The sequence below is a fragment of the Pholcus phalangioides genome, unplaced genomic scaffold, assembly GCF_987345545.1.
Source record: "Pholcus phalangioides strain wild (caught in Gottingen) unplaced genomic scaffold, Ppha-v1.0 ptg000010l_1, whole genome shotgun sequence".
Lineage (NCBI taxonomy): Eukaryota > Metazoa > Arthropoda > Arachnida > Araneae > Pholcidae > Pholcus > Pholcus phalangioides.
In genome coordinates, this window is record NW_028301603.1 from 27,735,127 (window position 1) to 27,760,770 (window position 25,644).

The 25,644-nt window shown below is 31.8% G+C and overlaps 1 protein-coding gene across 3 annotated transcripts in view; it reads left to right on the top strand.

The window, feature by feature from the left end:
* Positions 1 to 22,581, top strand: part of Clk (circadian locomoter output cycles kaput protein Clock) — a 42,963-nt gene extending 20,382 nt beyond the window's left edge. For 2 of the 3 annotated variants that reach the window (XM_089237993.1, XM_089237995.1), the window contains 6 exons: positions 9,844 to 9,950; positions 14,089 to 14,236; positions 15,283 to 15,464; positions 15,573 to 15,961; positions 16,444 to 16,833; positions 19,578 to 22,581. In XM_089237993.1, the coding sequence (XP_089094119.1) occupies positions 9,844 to 9,950; positions 14,089 to 14,236; positions 15,283 to 15,464; positions 15,573 to 15,961; positions 16,444 to 16,833; positions 19,578 to 19,724 (1,363 nt within the window). In that variant the 3' untranslated portion in view covers positions 19,725 to 22,581. The remainder of the gene's footprint in view (positions 1 to 9,843; positions 9,951 to 14,088; positions 14,237 to 15,282; positions 15,465 to 15,572; positions 15,962 to 16,443; positions 16,834 to 19,577) is intronic. The other variant, XM_089237994.1, reaches the window with a different exon arrangement.
* Positions 22,582 to 25,644: the final 3,063 nt, after the last annotated feature.

The window sequence follows — 25,644 nt, forward strand, 5'->3', positions numbered from 1 at the left end:
ATTTTTAATTTTTTTTAAGTATTAAAAATTGCATTTCATTTTTGTTAAAATTTCTGAAAGTAATATTTTTAATTTGAAAAGAAGTTTTTTCATTATGAAAAAAAAAGTTACCTAGTCTTTTATATACAGTCGGCCCCCTGTATTCGCAGTTTTTTTTTCCTTTATTGAATTTTTTTTTTTACAACACTCAGCAATCGTTATTCACGTGTTACAAAATTTGAGTTGTGCTTGTTTAGGATGGATGGCTCGTTCTAGTGCTACTGATAATACTTTGAAAAGGAAATAAAAGTGAAAACTTGATAAGAGAAAAATTGGATATAGTATTGACTATACTTGACAAAAGTAAGTCAATAACTGCTGTGGTCCGCCATTACGGAATCAACAAATCTAGGTGAGATATATCAAGGAAAAGGAATCTGAAATTTATTCAGCTGTAGCTGCACCCGTGGCAGTCGAAACTATGCAGTGCCTACAGGATCTATGTGTTTCTCGTACAGAAAATGCTATTTTTTTGTTAGTACAAGATTGCTACAAAAAGGTATTCCAATTGATTGTAATATTATAACAGAAAAAGCAGAAAATTTTACTCTTCTATAAGGAATGGGCTGGTGAAACATCTATTTCATCAGAATTTTATGCAAGTTAAGGTTGGTTTCATAGGTTTAAGAAACGATTCGGATCACGCAATGTAAAAGTTACTGGCGGTCAAGCCTCTGCTGACCAGGAGGCAGCTAGAAAATTTCCAGACCTGTAGAAGAGTATTGAAGAGAAGGGTTATGTGCATCTCAGCAGGTTTTTAATGCTGATGAAACTACACTATTTTGGAAGAAAATGCAAGAGAAAAAAAAGCAAACTCATGGTTTTAAGGAAAGTTGAGATAGACTTACTATGTTGTTGTTTTGCGCAAATGCATATGGGTACATGATAAAGCCTACCATCATTTTCAAATCTGCGAATCCGCGAGCATTGAAGGGAAAGGGTAAATCAAAGCTCCCAGAGTATTTTGGACGAACAATGAAAAGGCTTAGACTACGAAAACACTTTTCCTGGATTGGTTTAGACGGTGTTTCGTTCCGGAAGTTAGGAGGTACCTTGGAAGTGAATACGTGCCATTCAAAGTTCTTTTGATACTGGATTGACAAAGGACGAATTAATGCATCTGACTGGTTCTGAAACTGAAGCGATACCAGATAAAAGATGAAGAAGATCAAGATAGAGATGTCGAAGACAAGTTCACCACAAGTAACATAGCAGAAGGGCTTCGCAAGCTCAAATCAGCAATAGATTATTTTCATAACATAGATCCTATATTTTACGTTCTTCACATGTAGAAAAATTAGTAGAGAAAGCCTTGTCAACATATTCCAACATACTTGATGATATGAAGAAGTCACGGCAAACAGAAAAATCACAATGTTCTTTCAGAAAACATCGCCAACAATCACTGCACCCTCTTTTACATTTCCTTCTACCTCTGCGTCACCCTGCTCTTTCTTGTGATATTTAGTAAACAAGATATACAAAGAAAAACCTATGGTTTCGGTTATTCACGGTCACCCTCGGAACGTAACCCCCGCGAATACGGGGACCGACTGTATATATAAATTGTTATTCTACTTAATTGAATTTATATACTTAAGATGAATAAATGAATTCAACATTATATTTTTGAATATGATGAATTTATAGTTCTCATAATGTTAAAAAGTCAAGTAAAAAGAAGTTTTAATTCTTTGATAACTCTCACTACTTTAACTGTTTTGATGAACTCATTGATTTTGAGTGTTTAGAAAGTCAACCAGTGCAGAATTTGGAAAAAAAAATCCTTTACAGTTTATTTACAATTTCTTTTGATAGGGAAATTACTCAAATATGAAATTAATAATAACTTCTGACAGTAGTATGCTATAATTAAATATAGCTGATTATTTTTTCATACAAGGCCACCACATGATCAGATATGCTAGTCAGCTTTTGGATTTCTTGTAGTCAGACTGTTTTAATTGCAGTTTGAATATAGGCTTTTTGATATTTCATTTCATGCAGAGCTACGTATATATCATTAAATATGCATATTACATATATAGATATTTCATTGTTACTATATGTATACATAAATATATAATTCTTTCAATAACTAGAATAGTTTTATGGGCAAGCTGGTCAAGCGTACTACTTCTTTCATTGGCATTTTGTCGCAATAGCTAGTTTGAATAGGTGTTGCCATATACTGCATTGTTTTGGTGGGCAAAGATTATAAACGGTTTTAGTTTAAGAGCCAGAGGATAAGGTAATGTTCATCAACTATATGAATATAAGTTATCCATTTATTAATCTGACAAAAAATTTATTTTTCTTGTCAAAATATTTCAGTACCTTTGTTAAATATGTTTCAATTTATAAAATATCTCCTAGTAATTGTTGAGATATAAGAACACAAAAAGTGAATAGGGCTCAACAACAATATGTTCAGATAATCTCACATAGCATAGCATTTCATCAACATATGCTTGAGGATAGAAGAAAATCCCCTACATAGCATGGTTTGTTCTAACATTGTTCAAGAATTATTGGATATCTATGCAAGTTTATAAATGCTTCGATTCTCAAGTTATAGAAACCTAACTACAAAAATAATTTTCAAACTGCCTTGGTAGTATAAAATTTCAACTTTTATTTTATCAGGGAGTTATGTCTACATTTGAAGCTAATTTCATCGAGAACTCATCACAGTGCAATAAATGCAGTCAACAACTTATTTATAAGAACCATGGAAACAAGAAAACTTTTCTATAGTTTTAGACCACATTAGTCTCATAATTTCACCCATCAAAGACAAAAAGCCTTAAATGTGTGTTGAGAAAATATGTAGAGAGAGAGAGCCAGAGTCAGTTCAAAGTGAAAATAGATGCAATGAAAGAAATTGTTAACATGCTCAGTCTAACATTCAACCCTTGAACAAATTGTTGTTTTAATATACAAGAAAACTTCTCTTTTTCAGACCCCCAGTGGGACAAAGAAATTTGTCAGTACAAATATGATGGCCATAAAAAGGAGATTACTATTGAATCTTTTAAAATAAAACTTAATTATTACTTGTCTTTAAAAGAGGAGTGATCACAGGGTGAGAGATCATCAAGAGGAGTTTCACTGTGCACATTTTTTTATCAGTTGTAAAAGAAAAATCATATAGGCCTAGTTTTTTTTTTTTTTAACTTTTTGAATCAGGCACTATTTTCTACTTGTACCATGCTTCGTACAACATGCATTACACAACATTTGTTTAGGTACCTCTTGACTGGAACTTGACATGTGCATATACATGTACTAAATCTTTTTAAACCAACTTTAAAATAATTTTTAATTTTGGAAAGATCTATTTATGACACGAGTGAATGATACAATTTTTTATTTTTGTAGATTTATTCATTATTTTGGCATTAAATATGCATATTTATTACCTTATAAACGTATGCACTATACTAACATATCTTATTACTGTATCATAATCAGCCATGGTGCATGATGAACCTAACAGTGGCATTTCTCATTGCTACTTCAGGGCTTTTGGTGTTTTTCCAAAGATTGTGAATAATAAAGGCTTCTTGGAAGGAAAATTTAATTCATTAATGGGGCCAATCCATCTAGTCTACTAGTGTAGCAGATTTTGTGGTAGGTAAAACAGTTTGTGTTCTTCTTCACTGACATTAAAAAAAAAATCTCTTAAACTATGAAAAGGATCAAATCGATGATGGTTGAGAAGCGAGAGTTTTCTGGATTATATTTTTGAATATATATATATATATAACTCTTTTTTTCTCAAGCATTATGTTCTATTTATTTTTTCCTCTGTGAGGTGTCAGTTGTTGAAAACACTTCAAAAATGGCCGAGACTAAAAATTGCAATTATAATCCAATATTATTACTGTTTTAAATTTACATATTTATTTGAAAGGTTCAAAATTTTACAATTATGCTTATTTTTATTAACTTATAGTTATTATGCAGAATTTTGATTGAAATGTATGAGTCCTTGCTGATACACTAAGGGCAAACAATCAAATTGTATCTGCGATGCCATATATTTTTTTAAAATTTGCAATTATTTGGTCTGCTATGATTTGATTTTTTTTTCTTGTTTTTTTTATATTTTATTTCATTTTCTGTTTTTGCAAACTCATTTTGACTCGTGAGAAATCTTTTCAGTTTCTGGAATGAATGCTCATTCACATCAGTTCATTGGAATAGCTGAAGTTCATTTCAGATGCAGTGTTTACACTCATTTTAAAATGTATCACATTATTTGTTTGCATATACAGTTAGACCTCTGTAAGTAAATTTCATCGAGTTCCCTCTTATTGAACCCTGGGATTTCATGAAATATCAGTTGGAATCCCATGACCCTATATTTACATCTATGAACTGTTTTTTTTCCTCAAACAATAGTTGATTGTACTAATGACAAATTAATAATATTCATTTACTAATGTTAAATCTTCCAGAATTGTTAAATTCATGAACAATTTAAAACTGTATTTGTATCAGCACATTCTCTAATTTTATAGGCTTTAGCTAAACAGTATTGTACAATAAATTAGTGATAAATATAACAGAGTGTTTCAGAAAAGTAAGGGTCTGATAATCTAAGTTCTGTTGTATTTTGTCTTTCCCAGTAAATCAGGTCTGAATAATTAAATTACTAAAATGCCCATAAAATCTAATCAATCAATGATGTAATATGTTTTCACTTGTGTATGTCTCATGTCAACTAATGTCATGTTTTTTTAAAGTTTTGTTTGCTTCTTATTTTTGTTTCTTTGGTTTTTTTTCCTCTTGATTATTTATTTCATTTTTGTTTGTATTGATTATGTGAAGACACAATTATATGTATGTCATAATTCTTGGAATAAGAGACACATCTGTGTATGTGTTACCGTTAAAGCCTAAATATTAGTAAATCCTTGCTTTGGCTTTGCTGTACAGCAAATACCAGATTTTGCCATAATGAGATGATAAATTGCGGACAAATACTGAAATGCAGGATTTTTCATCACACAAGAATAGAAATATGGTGAATTTAAGGTTGAATGTATAATAAGAAAATATAGAGGGAGGGACTTGTTCACAATCAGAAGGGAGCCTTCTTCTTGAAAAAAAGATGTGCATTTCTATTGTGGATCAGTGAAATGAATTGCATCTGGAAAAATCATTAGGTTACAGAATAAAATAAACTGCCTTTCAATTAAAAGTATTAGAGAGGTATGGGGCGTACTCAAAATTTACATTTACCAAAAATAAGCAGAATTGCCTTGCAGTAAGAAGAACATCTGTTATTTTCAGTTCTCCAACTAGATAAGCATAAAACCACTCCTCCTGAGTGTGCACCAAGTGGCATTGCTTGGGAAGGTTGTGTTTGGTATCTGTGAATTTTTTTGTGGAAGCTATTCAGTCTGTTCCTCGTTCTTGGTCATGGCAGGCTTACGTGAGCAGTGCAGGGCTGTGAAGTTTTGCTTCTTGCTCGGGAAAAGCAGCAGAAACTGTTGGGATGTTAGAAACAGCTTACGAGAATGATGCTACGGGTAAAATTCAAAGGTATGGATACTTTTTACAAGTTAGCTGCTAAGAAGATTGCACAACAGTGTGCAAAGAAAAGACCCAATTTGTGAGAGATGGCAACTGCATCCCGACAATGCCATATTTCACACTGCACCAATTGTTAACAAGGAACAGTATGACCCCTGTGCAGCACCCAGACTTGATTAGCTTTGTGACTTTTCTTTATTCCTACGGATGAAGAGGGACCTGAAATGAACATTTTGCCAACATGGATGAGATGAAAACAAAAATGATGGAGGTGTTGTCCAGCATCACAACAGATGAATTTCAAAAATGTTTTGAACAATGTAAGAAAAGACTACACAAGTGTATTAGCTCTAATGTAGAGTGTTTTCAAGGGAATTGAATATATTTACATTGGAGGAACATAGGTGTTGGGGGGGGGGGTATGATTAAAGTGTTCAAAATTTTCAATGGGATAGATTATGAATTATTAATATACTGTCACTCAACTACTTCAACAAGGGGGACACTAGTATCAATTGGAAAAAGAAAAGGCAATTCCAGGTTGTTGTGAGTTTTTCTCTTATAAAGTTGTTAATAAATTGAATTGCTTACCTCTGGGTCTCATGAATTCTAACACAATTGACACATTTAAAAAAAAGTATGATAAACATAGTGGGATAAATGGAGAAGCTACACATACTTAGAATAAGACAACCATAATCTTTTTATGGGCAGGGTATTATATAGTATTAATTATTTGTTTTTCTTTCGTGATACATATATGCTTTTATGTTGGGTTTCTGTATTTTGGTTATATATATTTGACATCCATATTTTTATGGGCATCTTTTTTGAGACACTTTGTTGGGCATTTTGCCTGTCATGGCCGTTGTGATTGTATTTGTATCAGAAGAATTTTTGTCAAAAATTTGAATAAAAAATTGTAAAAAAGAAATTCTGGTTACTTTTAAGTACTTCTTCATATAATTACTTTTTAGGCTTTACAAAAACAAAAATTAATATGCTGTAAGCTTTGAAATTACATTTTGCAAAGAATAAGCACTGGAAATCTTATTCCAAGAAATGGTGTGTATATAAAAAAATATTGTCTTTAGGTACCAGGTGAAGCAAATGGCAAATTAGTTTTATTTGCAAGGTATATTGTGCCATTTTTTTTTCTCATTTAAAGTAGTATTTCTTGTATCAAATGTGCCATTAATTTTAAAATAATTGCTGAAGATGTAATATTGGTTATTTTAAAAGTGAAAAATTGAATGCATATTTTATAGGTGAATCTTCTCTTCATTTGTCAGGAATTTTTTTTCCTCCAAAGAATTAGATGGTGTTTGGATGAAGACAATATATATTGTACAAGGGTTTTTTTTTTTTCATTTAGTATAGCACCATAACATATTTTAAATATACACACTACAATACAGTTGCAAAAATTCTCTAAAATTATTTCCAATATATATATTTATTCTTTGTGTCTTTCACCTTATTGCCTGTAATTTCAAAAATTGAAAAAAAAAATTAGGAGTTTTTCAGTATTTTTTTTAAATGCTGTGTCCATCTTTAATTTAAAACTTCTATCGTTAGATAAAAATTTATATGCATATATATATTCACATAAATTTATTATGAATATATATATATTTATGCTCTACTTTTTTTTAATCAAAAATATTTTCATTTTATCTGGTATAGGCCATGAATTTATGTGATTTTTGAAGTTGAATTTTCTTTCATTTGTGAACTGGTCTTATCAGATATTTGATATTTTTGTTGTACATAAGATTGCACAATTTGTATGTGTTCAGTTAATAATCGTTTACTCAACCATCATCAATTTCCTTTCAAAAAAAAATATAATAATAAGATGGACTGGCCCTGATTTTTTTTTTTGGCTCTGAGGGTGAAAGAAATAACAGGTGGTGCGCCTTTATATTTTAATTCATTATTTTTATGCAACCCCTTTCATTTTTTAAATATAAATATTTCTCTTATAGTCACTATATGATTTCAATTTTCACTTATCATTGGATTGAAATGCATGCAAGGAAATTATAATGTAAAACATTATTGATCAAATGAAATGTTAAGTCACTAATGCTTGATTTTATTCAACTTTTGAGGAAATTATCTTACCTTATTTTCTATTATAATTATTTATATTAGGTGAATATGTTGCACAGATTGCTATTATTTCATTTTAATGAATTTTTTAATAAAAACTCTCACTTAGATTGATATGAAACTTCAGTAAGATTTTGTTGAAAAGGAAAACTTTCTTTTCAAAAATGCTTTTTGTATTCAGTAGAGATGAAACGAATATTCGCTGCTATTTTGTATTCAGCCTATTTGCTGAATATTTGGTTTGGCCAAATAATGCTTAGGTATTTGACCAAATATGTGTATAAATCTGTCATCAAACTAATTTTAAAAAATTATGTTAATTGGAATTTTTCCCATAAATTTAAAATTTACTGATTATATTTTATTTTGTGGGGTGCATATAATTTCCTGTGAAAAGGTTATGTCAGGGGAATTTCTAGGATAAGTAAAACATGAAAATAAAAATAGAATCCTACTGCAATAAAAAATGGAAGTGACTATGAATTACACAAGTTCACTTACTGAAAGATTTAGTACCTAGACAAGATATGTATGGAACTACTGAAAAAGGCAAAAGGTGCAAAGAACATCTAAAGAAGGGAAAAATAAGAAAATAAGTCGTAACTATCGGTTGACATTTTCTCTTAATTAGATGTAAAATTGTAACAAGTGTTAAAAAAAATGATTCTGTAAGTAATATTAAAAATACAATAGATTTTTTGTTAAATTTGATTCTTGGCAAGAGAAAACCCTGAATTACCAGTTTTTTAATATTCATTTAAATAATAAATTGCATAATTAAAACTCAATATCAATCATTTAAAATAACTGATAATTTCATTTTCAATTAAAAACACAAATTTTATTTATAATTGTGATGAATTTTAAGAAAATTGATATTCGGCTGCCAAATATTCGGTATTCCGCCAAAATATTAGCAGAGTATTTGGTTATTCGGTCAAATCACTATTCGTCCTATCCCTAGTATACAGTAAAACTTGGCTAATTCGAACATGGTTGATTTGAATTTTTTATAATTCAAACTTTTACAAACTCCCCGAGTTTTCTATCTAATTTAATGTTAAAATTTCTTGTTTAATTTGAAATTTTTTCTAATGTTTTAAATAATATGTCTCTTGTAGTGAACAAAAATAATGATTTTGTATGAGCAAATTCAGTTTGAAAAATTCTGCAAGAAGTCAGACTGTTTTATTTGACCAAGATGGTAAACAACAAATTTTCAAAAACAAAAAAAAAAGAATTGATATTCTGTTCTTCTCTGTTCTTTCTTTGATAATTTAATGCCCTTTTTAACACTGTTCAGCAGGACTGCAACGAGAATGTGTGCTGTTTGATACCGATTATGTTGTTGAACCTATGGATCAAGGTGTACCATTCGAAATCTGAATCTTACGGTCATCATTAAGAGTATGGGAAGGATTGGAAAGTGAAAATTGTAATGCGTTAATGGAAGCATGCATTAATAAAATTTCCTTGACAATATGAGAATGATAAGCAAAATTTAGAAACAGTTTCATAATAGGTGATCATGAATTGTTTCTGTAAATCAGACTTTGAGCATGGTTAAGAAATTCTGCTGCGATGCTAATTGTACAGAACAGTGGAATAATGTAGCAGCTAAAATAAATTAATATAATTATAGATTAAAATTTGGAAAACAGTTGTGTACAACTGATGATAAACTTTTAATAATTGATAATTATTATCCTATGTTGATATTAATGATTGAGTTGCACAATTTGTAGTCATTTTATGAATCCAGGATAGATTAATTGGACAATTCCAACAATTTTCCAGTGACTTTGAACTTCGAATTAACCAATTTTGACTGTATTTGACATCATAGCATTCATTTTGAATCCGAAGAAACAGTTGAATCTTGTTTACACATACACATATATATATATATTATTGACCTGATTTTTTTGTTGTAGTTTATTTACAGCGTGTTCAAGCATGCGATTGGAACTTCGGGGAAATAAAAAGTGGTGTAAAAAAATCTTTACAGAGATATATCGGTTACTTTGAAGGTCTATTTTTATTGATAAAAAGTGTTTTGTCGTTGGAAAGAAGTTTCTATATTGCTTAAAATTTGGTTTTTTGGTAGCCTAAGACTTTCTGCTCCCTTTTCATTTTGTTCACTAGGGCTCCTCCTATTATTGGATATTTACCATTTGAAGTTCTGGGAACATCTGGTTATGATTACTATCACATGGATGATTTAGAAAATGTTGCATCTGGCCATAAATTATGTATGTAAGCAAATTTGAATTAAATGTCTAGTGCAGTGATGGTCAAACTTTTTTTAGGAGCAAAATAAAAAAGGGGAAAGTTTGGGCAGGCTAATATAATTTATTATATAGCTCAATATACAACTTTTAAAATATATATATACATATCATAATATTGTTTTAAAATCTGGATAGAACTTTTATGCAGGCCGTAGTTTGCCCATCACTGGTTTAGTGTATAGATAATAGTTTGTTATATGCATTCATTTTGATCTGTAATTTTTTTATTATCTATTTATTATTTTTTTTAGAAATGTATGAATAATCATCTGCTAAATTATATAACTACCAGCTATAATACCTGTCGCTTTATGGGCCCATAACTAATTTTAAAACATCCTTAACTATATGAACTGATGCAGTTAGATATTAAAAGACATTAATTTTCATTTTCGTGCTTCAGAAGATGTAAATAAAAAGTTTAAATCAACGTTATTGCATGGATAACCAAACCAAAGTAAACATTTTGAAAGTGATTGTTGAGGCCCAGAAATCGTTGTTGCTAGACAGTTTTTGGTCCATTTCGGGCATTTACCCAGCTCTGACAAACTTTTAAAGTAAGCTATCGTTCAAGTCTTGTCCCGTTTGGTATATATGCAAAATTTGGCGATGATAGAGCTAAAATTGTAGATTTGCATAGAGAGCATACATACAGACAGACACACAAACACAGAAGATCAATTTTATATACATTGATTAATAAATTGCTCAGTGTTTGTGAAAACTGAAAACTTTGCATTTTATCCAATTCACTTTCAATCAAAGCTCTTGTGAAGTGGGGGGGGGGGGATATATATTTTTTTCATTTCAAATGTCTACAGCCTACTTAGCAATGCATAGCTTTCCATCATGATTCTGATCTAGATGACATCTAAATGAAAGTAACTGATAAATTTGTCAAGTTTTTGCAGCTGGTGTCAATCAAAGGATAGGTTCCCTGGGCAGAAGGCCATTGTTAGTACAAATTAATTTTCTTCTGAATGTTTTCCTCAACATCGATGGTAGGTAGTAATCATCAGGAGGTGTCTAAGTTGTGTTACTGAATATATGCCTGTCAAATATTGAATTGTGGCTGGAAATTAATCTTCAAATTCAGTATCCAGTAACTTAGACACATCCTGGTGATACTAATGTTGGGGAAATGTTGAGAAGAAAATGTACTTTACCATGAGAACCTCTCTTTCAAAACTGCAAAGGAATAATTATGTTTCATTAAAAATAAAAGACTTTCAATGAGCATTAGATAATTGCTATTATCATGATAACAATAAGCCGTGACATTGCTAAAAAAATAATGCTCATATCCATATTGGTCATCATCTATTTTAAGCAGCCAGGGGCAGCTCACCTGCTGCCTGGGTGCAAAGCTTCATGTGCCACCACTAAAGACGATTCTGGTGGGTAGCTGAAAGGGCTTTAGCCTAGAGAACTGTGGGATAAACCTGATTTCTTATCTGCCCAAAGCTGCATACAATTGTTCACCCAACAAAATGCACTTGACCATACGTCCCGCTTTTGAAGAAATTGTTCCACTTTTTGGTTCAGAGTTATTTACCTCTCTTAATTATACCTGACAAACTTTTTATACATTACAGCTCTTACTGATGAGCCATCATATTTTCCTTCCTTTTGGGATTGAATTTTTTAAATTAATCTCAAAAATCTCCAACATACAGTTGAACATTCTTGACGTCAAACTACCTTCTCCAAAGCTCTAAGGACAGAAACTAGAGAAGTGAGAAGGAGCTCTGGGGCTCCAAGCCCTGGAAAAGTGAGAACCAGAATTCTTTATTTGCCTTTATTTGATCATTCCTGAAAAATCACTGGGTGGGGGAACCAAAATGCATAATTGCTCCTTGTGATAGAGTCCATTCTTGTTTCTGGTACTACGGCCCCAAGACCTGTCTGTTCCCTCACGTTTTTTCAACATCTTCATGGTCAAAGTATGGTTCAAAAGAGTGACAGCACTGATGTCTTGTGAATTTTTATTATTTAAAAACTTGTGTGTCTAAACACAAGCCTAAGCTACCACCCGGGTGCATCACACCCCTTGCACCCTTGCTTATGCCGCCCCCTGGAAGCCGCATTATAAACATTGAATCATGTTCTTGCTCCATATGAACACAAATTTTCCTTCCTCCACCTGGAGTGCATTTTTACGGTGTACGTCAATCAAGTATAATTCTAACGAATAACTTAATTCTACCCCGGATTGGTGGGTTTTAGTAAACTTTCCCCCGACTTCTTATCGGTCGTAGGTCCTCGGCTGTACCTCCACTACGATTCCAGGACAAAATAACTGGATTCTACACTCCCAAAAGAAGAAAACAACACTTTATTTAATTTATTATCCAACACCTCCAATGAAACCGTCCTGTCTCTTCGGTACAAACTTTTACACTCCTTCTCTTTTTCGAATGTCTCAACTCGTTCTCGTTTCTCTCTCTTGCGACTCCTGTTTCTCCTCTGCCTTTTTCCAACCCCTTTTCTCCTGAACCTTACAGTTTTCAACAGATTAAACTGTCACATCAAAAACCTTAAATATCGCTTTTCAATATAAAATTCCCGTTGAAAATACACACATTCATTTCGTGTATTATTTAAAGTCACTGTCATATACAAAGAATAAGCACTTAATATGATTGTAAAATAATTTTCTGCTCTTACTTTTCTGCTCTGAATTATTTTGGACAATATATGTGTATTTTTTCATGTAAAATATATAGTTTAAATAGGGTATAACATAAAAGCTGAAGGAAAAACTATGGAACTATTTGATATTCTTCAAGAGGATTCTCAACCTTCCAAAATTTCTTCAACTGCTTATATGTGTGTATTGATATAAACTATCTGCTGTACTCTTTTTATAACAGATAGGTATTTAAAAACTTTTAATTCATTTATGTAACGTTGATTACTGTTATTATTAAATTATCTAGATAATCACTGATACTTAAAATTATACCCTTATTATGCATAACATTAGAATACAGCTAGCAATAAAAATACTGAATTGTAGGACTAAAATGTCTTTTAATTTAATAGTGCTGATTACATATGATGCTTAAGAAAAGTAAAGTTCCCATAACTTAATCTTAGTGCAAATGCAAGAATGACAGCATTGACAATAAGTTTCTGACTGTTTTAAATACTGAGTAAGTTTTTAAGGTCAAAAACTTAACCCTCTATGATCTCCTATCACTCATATTTTGAATAAACAGCTCTATTTCACTTAGTAAATTCAACACAGGTAATCAGTAGTTTAGATAAAATTGACCATAAAATTATAAATTATCTGTTTTAGATTGTTTGTTGAAAAATTCCAAAATTGCAAATTATAATTAATATTTTGTTTTAATTATTGAAATAAATTAGTGTTTAAAAATAAACATTTTAATATGTAAAAAAGCAAGTTTCTCATAATGTTATCAACCTATCATGTTCAAAATACTATCCAAAAGCATTCATTTAGGTTTTTGACAGTTTAAATCAGTTTCTCTGATGCTTGTCATGTCAAAAACCCAACCCTGGTTCTACCAACCAGTTGCAGCAGAACAGGTCGAGATATTCTGAGCCTTAGTTTTTCAAACTTTTCTGTTCCATCTCCCCTTCTTCATAGATTTTTTTTCTCTCACCGCCCCCAAATCAAACAAGCCCATAGATTCCTATGTTATAACCGTAGCTTCTATTGCCTCCTGGACCACTCCATTGCTCACCAGGGGGTGATACTGCCCACTTTGGGAAACACTGTTCTGAGCCAACCCATAAAATACAGGTAGCAATAGCAAGACAAATGTTATTCTCCCATCATTTCAAGACTTGTATCTTAGCAAACACAAAGTCGATAATGCCAATCAAGACTTGAGAATTTCTCAAATCATTATGGAATTGAGGAATCGAAAATTTCAAACTTAGCAGCTTCTTAGCTCGAAAAACAGTTCTTTATAAACATTGGTGCAATTAATTTCTTGAATAAAAATGTGTATTAATGATGTTTTTTATGGTACTAGAATGCCAATATTGTCTTAATATTCAAACATATGTGAATTTCCACAAGTCGATATCAGCAGTGAAATCACTAATTCTATTTTTTAATAAGTGATGCAAACTGGTGAGGGAACGTCATGCTATTATCGTTTCCTGACGAAAGGTCAGCAATGGATTTGGCTACAGACTCGTTATTACATTTCATATCACCAATGGAGTTCCAAGCCTGAATTTGTAGTATGCACTAATGTTGTTGTTAGGTAAGTACCAAAACGTTTTGTATTCCATTTTCTGCAGAAAGAGTTTTTTTGTTCCAACAAAACAGGAGTTTTATTGTAAATGACAGGTAAAAGTAAAATGAAACTCGAGAAAACATGAAAAGGCATGAAACTCAGCGTGAGGGGGGTGAAAGAATAAACTTTGTAAATGTGAATTTTTTTTACGATAGAAACCTCTGTACATTTGAACCCTATTGTAGTGCCCAGAATGTGGTGGATCGGCTTGCATTTGGGCCTCGAAGTTGGGAACCACAGAAAACCAACTTCAGCTGACTACAACTGTGGCAACAGTGGTGTTTGAACACAGGTCCTCACGATGTGAGTTCTTCGCTATAACCACTCACCTATCACAGCAACATGGTATGAGTTTAGAAAAGTGTAAAAATTTTATGCTTAAAGTTTCCAGGTGTGGTTAATAATTTGAGAAATACATTTGTGTAAAGAGAGATTTAGTGGTAGAGCAAAAAATTTTATGTGAGAGCTTTTGCATGAGGCATGGTGCTATCACAAGTTCAGCCAGTCTCATAAGGTATTTGCTGCATCATTAATTAAAATTTCGGAGAATATCTCTGACGAGAACAATATTATATCAAGTTGCAGGCTATCAAAATTAATTTACTTCATTAATTTACTGCAAGAGACACGATATTGGATAATATTAAATTTTTTTTATAGAGTCATCTTGACATCATGGGCTTGTAGACGATGACCGGAAATTTCCCAAACTTTACTATGTATTTGTATGGTTGTGTTGTTATTAAGGATGGGATTACACTATAAAAGTTTAATAAAAGATCTTTTACAAAATTTGAAAAAAAAAAACAACCAATATGCTTATTGGTTACATTCGCTCGAATATAACTGATGCGCTTATTGGATGCATTTTCAACTTTCATAAAAGAACTTTAATGAAACTTTTACAGTGTAATTCTGGTTGAAGTTAATTTAACCTATCATATAGGCCTATGCCATATGCTGTCATTAATGTGTGCTTGTTATGCTATTTATTATTATTATTTAATATTTAGCAATGAACATGTCCAAGATAGTCTTCGTAAACTTTCTCAGAAGCAGATTGGTCATCCAGGGAAATCTGTATTCAATAATAGTTTAAGTTCAACTAATGCTACCCCAACTCAAAGTACCTGTCTGTCACCTAGTCCAAGTCCTAGTTCTTTAGGAAGCCTCTCATCCGAGCATTCAGAGAAAAGTATGTGTTTGAATTTTTAAATGAATTAAATAAATTGAAAAAATGTGCATTGTTAATTTTAAATTATCTAAACTAATTAGACAAACCTTGTGTTTGAATTATTTTAAGTAGCCTTCAACAATAAATCGAATCCAGTATTACTCTCGAGTCACAGAGAAGATGGTCTGAATTTCTCATCTCCCCAAGGAAGATGTTCATCTCGAGGCAGAGATAAGTCAAGCTCATTAGTGATGTCTGATCAGCTCTCCAATGATTCACCTTCCCAACAGGAAGTCTCTGCTCAGCCAACTACCAACCATGGACAATATATGCAGCAACAGCAGCCCCAGCTTCATCATTCACATCATCTCCCACAACACATGCAGCAAATTACGATGCATGGCTCTCACAGATCTCCAGAAACTGCAACAATACCACAACAATTTGTGACACTTGCCGCTATTCACCCTCCTTTCTTAGGGGTACCTGTCACAGCAGCACCACAATCATTAGCTCAGGTATTTTGAACCAGTATTTTTTTTAATGTTCACCATGTGATTATGTCAAAATCGCATACTGTGTGATTGATGAATTAGTTAAGAAATTTTTAAACCTTTAAATGCTCCCATCATTTATCATTGATCAACACACCATTGTGAGTTTTGATTTATTTAAAAACAACTATTATGACCTCTAGAATAATTATGTGCTGCTACTTACTCTGAGATAACGATTCCTGAATAACATATGTTTTGAAATATTTTCCCTTAAATAAAAAAAAAATTTAATTTATAAAACAGCAAAATATTTAGTGCAATTGAAGGGTTATAAATATTATGTGTGTGTGTACACATCCTACATGCATTTTGTATCCTTGCAATACATAAGAAATGAAAAAAGAATGAATTTCAATTCATGACAAAATAATCAATGCTCAATAAGTAAGTTTTTCTAGTTTTTTCCCTCTAATTTTTAAATATCTACATTTTTTTTTATTCAGTGCGAACCCAGTTCAAGTTCTCAACCAACGCCATTGATTATTGCACCTAGTCAAAGTGACCTGCAGGATTATTTGAGAAAACGACATCAGCTGCTCCAACAGCAGATAATGTTGCAACAGGAAGAACTGAAGAGAGTGTCTGAACAGCTGATGCTTGTCCAGTTTGTTAGACCTAGCAGCAGCTCTTATTGTACTGGACCTAGTGGCGTTGCTGCTTATGCAGAGCCGCAAAGTGCAGCTGATAATCCCACATCACTTTGTTCGGCATCTGCATTTGTGGTGCCACAAGCAGTTCCTGTTCATCAAATGAATCAACCAGTAGGTGAACAGTATGAAGATCAACCGATGACTGGTGAAGGGGTACCTGCAAATATCTTCATTGCTCCTCAAGTAAGTATTGCTACTATTTCATCTTCAAATCAAAAACTGTCAATATCTACATTAATGTTGTTTCAAAAATTACTATTATTATTATTTTATATTATTTTCATGAGATTTTTTTTCCTTTCAAAAATGTGTTTTCAAGTAGAAAGCGGTGATAATACCATATATACTCGTATATGGGACAAGGTTTTTATTAAATTTTCTGTATTTTAAAACTTTTTTTTAGGTCATTCTATATGGATGAGCGAATGAATATCTAAACAAAAACTGTCATTAAAAGATTTTAAAAAAAATTAAAAATGGGACTTAGTTTGAGAAAAAACTCTAGAACCAATGATAATGCTGACTGATTGAAAATGATAATTTGGGACATTGAAAATTCAATATTGATGAAGAAGTCAGAATCAGGGGGAGTAAAATAATTGAACATTTATTAATAAAATAATCTAAAATTGATGAATAAACTATCATAAACTAATGAGAGAAATAGATTTTATGACAGACATAAGTTTTCAGAAGTGTGGAAGTTTTCAAGACTTTTGGGGCCCTCAGTTTTATTCAAGACCCTGGACCAGACACAGGGATCCCAACAGTGGTGTCGCAGGAATTGACTAGCCTGTTTTGTATGTTTCCAGTCCCAATATTATGTAATTCCAGTATTACAGTATTAACACTTCTTATGCAGACGATTTTAAGTTGTAACGGTAAAAGTGTGTTATGCTCTCTTCTAGGCACAACACTGGCACGATATTGCAACCCTGTCAGACAGGATTATCCCATTCACATGCCCTCATCTCGTTTTCTTTTTCTCTCCCAGATATTTTTTTATATTTTTTTATCTAAATGAATTAGACAAAGAGAAGGGGGGGAGATCAAACGCTCTTTCTTTTCCCTCATTTTGAAAATGTAACCAAGGATTCCACACTCTGCAACTTTCTGCTGCTGAAATACAAGTTTTTTATTCCAGTCAGACGGGGCTGACTGAGATTTCAGTCCCTCGCTTGGGATGAGCTAAAATCATTTATTGGTCCATTTCCAAAGATCCAATTTTTAAAATTATCAATATGCTTTAGTTTATACAGACTATCCCAAATTGTTTGTGCAGCTGATATATCTGTAACCGTTAACTTAAAAACATACTTTCAGTTACATTTTCAGTTGAATTTTCTAAGAGGTTGTATGCATAAACAAATAAAACAATTTGCTTTTTATATATAGACCCTCTGTGCTAAAACTTCCAATTAGTGAAATGTAAATGCAGCTCTGAGAAGTCATTTACAAAAAAATTGTTTATTTTTAAATGTAATATTAAAAGATATATTCGACGGAGTTTTCAGCATTTATCGCCAATGATTGCTGCCAAGGGCATGGTTCACAAATTCCCCCAAAACGTCAGTTAACCAGTCAGCTGGTTACGACGGCATGTGACATCATGCCAGTTTTTGATCTAATTATTTCAATTTTTAAAAACTAATTAGAGTAATTATTTCAATTATCATAATTTTTTTGTTGTTGATGATTTGAAAACACAGTTAAGAATATAATATAAAGAGTCAGTTTCAATGTATTCATGAAAAATTTTAATCAAGAAAATACATTTTATTAGCTGCAAACTTTTGAAAAACGAAAAAAAAAAAAAAATGGAAAAATGAGAAATTAATTATCCAGGTTACTGGTTGAATCCAAAGTTACAACATTCCATAATTTTTAAGAAATGTAATTGCTATTTATTGTGAATAAAAAAATAAAATGGTTGAGTTTATTCAATTTGTGTACAGTCTCTAAAAAATGGCAACTTTTGAACCAAAGAAAACTTGCCAACAAAATGATAAGTTGCCAAAACATAGTGATTTTACATAATTAATATCTCGATAAATATTGCATTAAGGGAAAAAAATAAAATTTTCTGCAAACAACTTTTCAGAGCAAGATCTACATTTCAATAATTGGAACTTTTGGCACACAGAGCTGTATAAAAAGTTAATTTTTTTATTTTTTCCCATATATACAACTCCCTAAACAAATTTTGAGATTTTAAGAAACTGCACATCATTCAAAAATTTTTGGTAATTGAAAGTATGTTTCTGAAATCAACGGTTGCAGAGATATCAGCAGCGCAGACCATTTGGGACAGTTTGTTTTTCAGTGTATTTTGTTTTTTTTTACTTTTGCTGAAATTTATGTATCATTTCAGTGTTATCTGAAAATATAATTTCAAAGAGTAATTTCACTCCTCTGGAAAATTTTAAGGGATATTTTTGTAAAAAAAAAAGGGTATTTTTTTTATCAGTGAGAAAATAACTCTTAAAAATTTAGTATTTTTTGTAGTAAAATATAAATTTGAGTATTTTCACACCTCAATGAAATTTGAAGGAGTAAAATTGAATTTTGATGCATGAATCACATATCTAGATTTGTATTGGCAAACGCTGCTCCATTGGTAGCAAACAAGTACCAAAATTGGGAACAGTTACAGTATAACTCCTCTTTTGTGGACAAAAAAAATTGTCTGTAAAAGTCAGGGGGGGGGGGGCGCTTTAATCAGGGCTTTCGAATGCATACTTTTATTATACAAGGGAAATCATTATTTGACTTTAAAAAAGGGGTAATCATGATGGGGGAGGGGGGGTTCGCTTATACATCAAAAATAGGTAGTTCTGTTGCAGTTTATAATCTCTCTCACACTCTGCTGTAAAAAACATCAGATTTTCATTGTCAACAGAAATTATGAATTTGCTTTCATCAAACAGGTGGCAGCTCTATATCAGTCTCAGGGTATGCAGGAAAGTCGTCATTCAAATCAAAGAAGAATGACGGAGGAATGTCTGTCATCTATATCTCCATCTACATCTCATGTGAACACCTCTACATCAAATTCTCCGAAAAAGAGTTCCTGAATGTGGCTTATGCCATTTGTCATCATAATCAAACGAAACTTTCCATGATTCATGGTTAAATTTGTTTTCGTATAGCTGCGGGTAGAACCGATATAGAGGAAAATTTGAAACATACATACATAAAAGTGTGCTCATATTCATGTATCTAGTCTTTGGATGAGAGAGAAATACAGCTGACTGTACATATAAAATTATACAATTATTTATGTTTTGTACATTAGTTCCTTTGAGAACAATATATATATCGTCTGTTATTCTGGTTTGTGTGTTATTCGGAACCCAGTGTAAATTTCTTTGCTTGAAATTCGAAAAAAAGATATCTTTCCGAGGGTGAAACAGATATCATCAAAGTTATTTTCATCAAGTGTTATCCGTTTTTGTAGTTGGGAACATATCTTTTTGACTTGTGTTGTATACATATTATTTTAATTTGTGTGTTTACCATTTACTTACAAATTATTTGTACCATATTTGTACCATTTATTTTACAAAAAAGGTGTTAATCATGAGATAAAAATCAAATCATTGTTTTGTACCTCTCAGAGTGAGAGCCACATTTTATGTTTTTGCCTGTGATGAATAAAACAATGCATTAAATACTTATGAGCTTAATCTAAGTGCTGTGTTGTGGTATGCACCGCACCTTTCAAAGATAAAATTTAGCATTCTTGTAACGAAATTATGTAATTGATATCAGATTCCACCCCTTTCCTCCCCACGAACATTATTCATTAAAAGATACTTCCAATTTTATTTCCGTACATGGAAAAATTACAGAGCATTGTAAAACTTATATGATTCTAGATACGTATCAGAATACAGGGCTGTCTTAAGAGCATCATGGGCCCCTGGGCCAAGTTGTTTTTCTGAGGCCCTCTACCTGGTAAATTCTAGACAATTTTAACCAGATCTCATTTTTGGGATGCTCATGGGTGGGCCCATGCGTTAAGACGGCACTGTAAGAACATTAAACAATATACTATCAATTGTACATGTACAGTCAAACCACAGAGAAAAGGGCATTTATATGACCTGACTAGCTAAGTGGCCGATAAGGCGGGTTCGCAAAGAAAATCGGTAAAAGCAAAAAAAGTTTATAAAAAACAACATAAAATGATGCTATTATAATGAGGAAAACAACTAAATCCCAAATCTCTAACGGCTGCTGTGTTAAACAGATTTTTAGATGGGTCTACTATCCAAATCCACTACTATGAGTCTATATGCATAGGCTATTGATTTCTTTTGAAGCGCCGGCAGGTAGCATTAATATTTTTGAAAAGCATATTAGTACGAGCTGCAGCAGGGTAAAGTACATTATGTGTAAGGGTATTATATTCATGGTTAATGAAAGTCAGTTGTACATTATCTGAGAGCATGTCTAATTTTATTGCCTTGAACATTAAAATTAAAAAAATAATGATCATGAAGTATATGAACGGGAAGGGTCATGATGAGCAATCTTCTCAGGAAATAACTCTGTATGATAGCTAGGTTATTTAGTTTTTTGTGTGAACGATGTACAACCCCAGTAAGTACGAGCCAATCTCCCCATTAAAAAGTCTCACCACAAAGAGCAATAGCCCAACAAACAATACAAATATTCAATCATTACACTTCACTTCTGAAGTATAGATGACAGCACTGAAAAATCAGTGCTATAACACTAGATACGTACTCACCCTGTTAGGTATACTCACACTTCCTTCACAACTCACTCAGTAGTAAATTGCCCATGGCAATAGGCTGAAGTTGTGCTAGGTTTGAAAGAAAGAAAGACAGTAAGTGAGTGTAGGAAGTATGAGAGCATTGTAAAGTAAAAGTTTAATTTTTAACAAAATGGCAGTAGATAATTTAACGATGATGCCCGTTGCCTGTCTCAGTTTAATACGGGTGGTATTTATATGATCATCCCATTTTACGTGAGAATTGAAAATCACACCCGGAAATTTTATTGAGAAACAGAGTTAAGTCTTTTAAAAATAATTTTTTCGAAAATAGAATTAAAGCATGGTAAAACTGCAAAAGGATGATAATTATTAATATCTGAATGACTTGCAGATTCATAAATTGGTGAGTCCCCGAAGAAGCAGCGAGGTTAAAGATTAAAGGTAGAAATTCAAAAATTTTCTTTGCTGTTTGTTTTATGACATAGGGACAAAAACCGTTGTTTCTAGAAAATTTTTTTTTTTTTTGGAGGAAGTGATGAGATAACAGACTCCAGCTCGCTTATCTTGATAGGTTATAAAACATGGTTGATGACTTAAATGCTATATAGTCCCAAAAATTTGCTGTAGTATTGGGGATGCAGGAACTTAATATACTGGGTAATTGAATAAAGTGATTGTTAAAAAGGTTGCAAATTTGAGGGAGAAAGATAATATGGGAATGAGTGTGTGGATCAGAAAATTTAGAGATTTGTCATTATGATTGCAGAGCAAACTGTTGATTTTATTCCAGGTTTCTTTAGCGTTAGAATTTTGAAATTTTGCAACAAAATAGTCCCTTTTCTGTCTAATTAAATGCCCAACTAAATTCTTTCAAAATTTTCAGTACTAATAAATAATACTTCAAATTCATTTTAATGAACTACAATTGGAAAACGATCATGTGGTGGCCATTAATACTTTTAGGTTTTTCTTTATGTAAATTTCTTTTAATAATTAAAACAAACATGCGCCGTAAATTTAAAAATTAAAAAACATAAACTACAGTGGCATTTACTCTGAGGGAATGCAGATATTAAAACCTTTTATTTTCATTAGTTATAAATGAAAATTGTATAGATTCTTCAACATATCCATTAGTTGTCACAGCTGATTAATGTGTCATTCCATTTTTTAAATGTTTTGTTATATCCATGTATACATATCTATATTATATACAGATATATATATATATTGTTACATGTTTGTGGTAAATAGTATATATTTTTCATTTATGGTATATATACATTATATATATATATTTATATATTAGTTAAAATAAAATGTATTTTTAGATATTTCAAGTGTTGTGAAATACATACATATATATGAGGAAGAAATAAGCTTGGATGTTGCTGTGTGGATGATTGTCTGAACGGATTTCAATACATAAGGACATTACTGTGAAGTTGCAAATTTAAGCTTCCCTCTTTAATCAATCTTTATTTGTTGAAGTGCTTGTACCAACACCTTTAAAGTAAAATAAGAAGGGGAAAAACTTGTCGAACAAATAGAAATTTCAATCTTTTCACTGATATGGTAAAAAAAAAGAGGAAGGAACATTCTGAAAATAAGTTTTGCATAGTGATAGCAGGAAGGGGGGGGGGGCAGTGACAATAATGGGTCGAAAGCAAAGGACATAAATTTCTGGAATTTCCTGAACACATGACAGGAGGATCCAGAGTATTCTGAAGGTTGACATGTACAGAGTGCCAGGAAAGAGAGATAAGTAGTGGGCACAAGCATACTTCCGGTCAGCATAGTTAATGTTAGAAGCAATATTATAGTTAAGCATGTCCTGGAAAAATGATTTAAAAAAATAAAGTTTATACTGTCGTGCACTAGGAGTAACAACATGGGAAATGTGTAATAGATATCCATAGCCATTTACAGAGTATCCACGGTGAGGAAGCTAGTGTTCAATGTTCGATGAAAGAAGCAATGCAGAGATTCAACAGGCTGTCAAGAATTTCAAAAGCACATAGTTTTGTGAGGAGGGTTTCTTAAAATTGTTTGCATGATTCAACAAATGCATCAATTTTGTTGGTAACCATGTCAAACATCTAAAATATTGTTTTGTATTCTGACATTATATGTCTAATTATGATGAATATTGCCCCCCCCCCCCAAAAAAAAAAAAAGGCAAAACTTGCTTTCAGAACATCCCTCGTATATCTGATCTCCATATTTGTAAGATGTTTTGCTGCTCAATCTTACATTTTTTCTTCTAGATGTTTCAGTTCAATCACTGCAGCCCCTTTCAATTCAAAATACAGAGTATTTTGTCAATTTTACTGGACAAAAAAAAAAGACAAATAGCAGATTTTTCCTTTCTGAATGTCTATTGTATACTTAAAAAACTTTGGTATGCAAGTAATACTTGAGAACTATGTAAACCTAGGTGAGACAAGCTATGATTGGAACTTTCATCAATGATAAGTTTATGTTAGGAACTTAACAGTAATACATGAATAAAAACTCTTCAACAAAAGAACTTATTAAATTCACTCTTTGAGAGAAGGAAGAAAATTTCTCATCTGTTGAATTATGTTGCCACCATATTTTATTACAAAAATATTATTTTTTGTTGTTGTCGTATAAACGATTGTTGAATTATATTCAACTTCACAAATTCTTACCTTTGTTTTGTTGTGATTCAATGCCATTTGCTCACATATAATTTTGTTTTCTGTTTGTGCAATATTTATATACCCATACTTAAACAGGGTTTTGTTTTATTCATAGTTGTTGAGTTGGAATAGTTTTTATTATTATTATTATAATCATTTGTTAATTTGTTAGGTGATTGTATTAAAAATTGGTAATGTTTTAATCATTTTTGAATGCTCATGAATTTTTTTTTTCTTCACCACATCTGATCTGGTCGCTACAGAGAAATTTATTACAGTTTCATTAGGATTGGAAGGTTTCACTTCCTTTCCTTTTAGAAAGATATTTCTATGCTGCTGGCCTTTATCTTATGCAGTTATATAGTATCTGTTTTTTTTTCAAGTAGAGGGTTGTGTTTCTTCTTTTTTCTCTGGAAAAAAAGTTTCTTAACAGACATTTTTCAAACCCTTCGTGTCTCTCATCTATCTTTTAGTCTGATGTTCCTTCAAAATTAAAGTACAGTGTTTCTTTGCCTATTTGCCGTGACGCTTGTGTTTTTAAAAACACAATCTAGAGACTTGTGACACCTATGTTAATTTTTGCACCTTACACCTATGTGGCAGATATGCCAGGAAATATTGTACCTGTAATATGTATAATGAAAGCTGTATAAATCTGTAATTCAAGAATGATGTTGCCACAGTCCATAAGTTATTTCATATGCCATATTTTAAAAACATATTATTGCTCTTCTTTTTTTCATGAACACTATTATAAATGTTTCTTCTAAACAAACTTGTTATAACTAGGAATAGTTTTATTATTATTTATTTCATTATTATTTTTTGCATAATATACCAAATAACTGACATTTGATATATAAAAGGCTTTATATATTTTTCTAACGCAAATCAAAATATTTATTATTTGAAGCTCAAATGATGAATAACAAAACATATTTCTCGAAACAATTGCTGCATTAGTATATGGCAGAGGTTCTTAATTTTTTGGGATCCACTGACCTTTTCTGTCAATAACATGAAGTTTGCAGACCCTGTTCCAATACAATAAAGGCCACAGACCACTTTACAAAGTAATATTCAGTATGATGGCAATGTAAAACAATAAATTTATTGTTTTTTCATCCAAGCTCACAGACCCCCCCCCCCCAAATCTTAACTAGGGGACGCCGGGTATATGCACACTGTTTTTTGATGATAAAATTTGATTTTCACTTAGTATCTACCATTTTTCTCACAGATTTGCCATTTGTTAGAAAATATTAGCTAATTTGCTTAATCAATATTAATTCTAAAGAATAACATTTAGAGATTTAATATGATACCCTTAAGCTTTTTTTTTGTCAATTTCTACAAAGATTACTTGTTTCTAAAACTAACATATGCATTAATTATGATATGGACTTAGACGTAGAGAAAGTTCTGAAAAACTCAATACTATGACCAGAGGTTTGCTGTGCTGTCCCCAAAATTAATCCTTGATAAGTAACTGTGGTGCAAGCGAAATTTGGCAAACATCTAATGGGAACGTCTTGAAGTTCCCAGGGTCTGATCAAATGATGGCATTAGTGCTCCAACCCATGG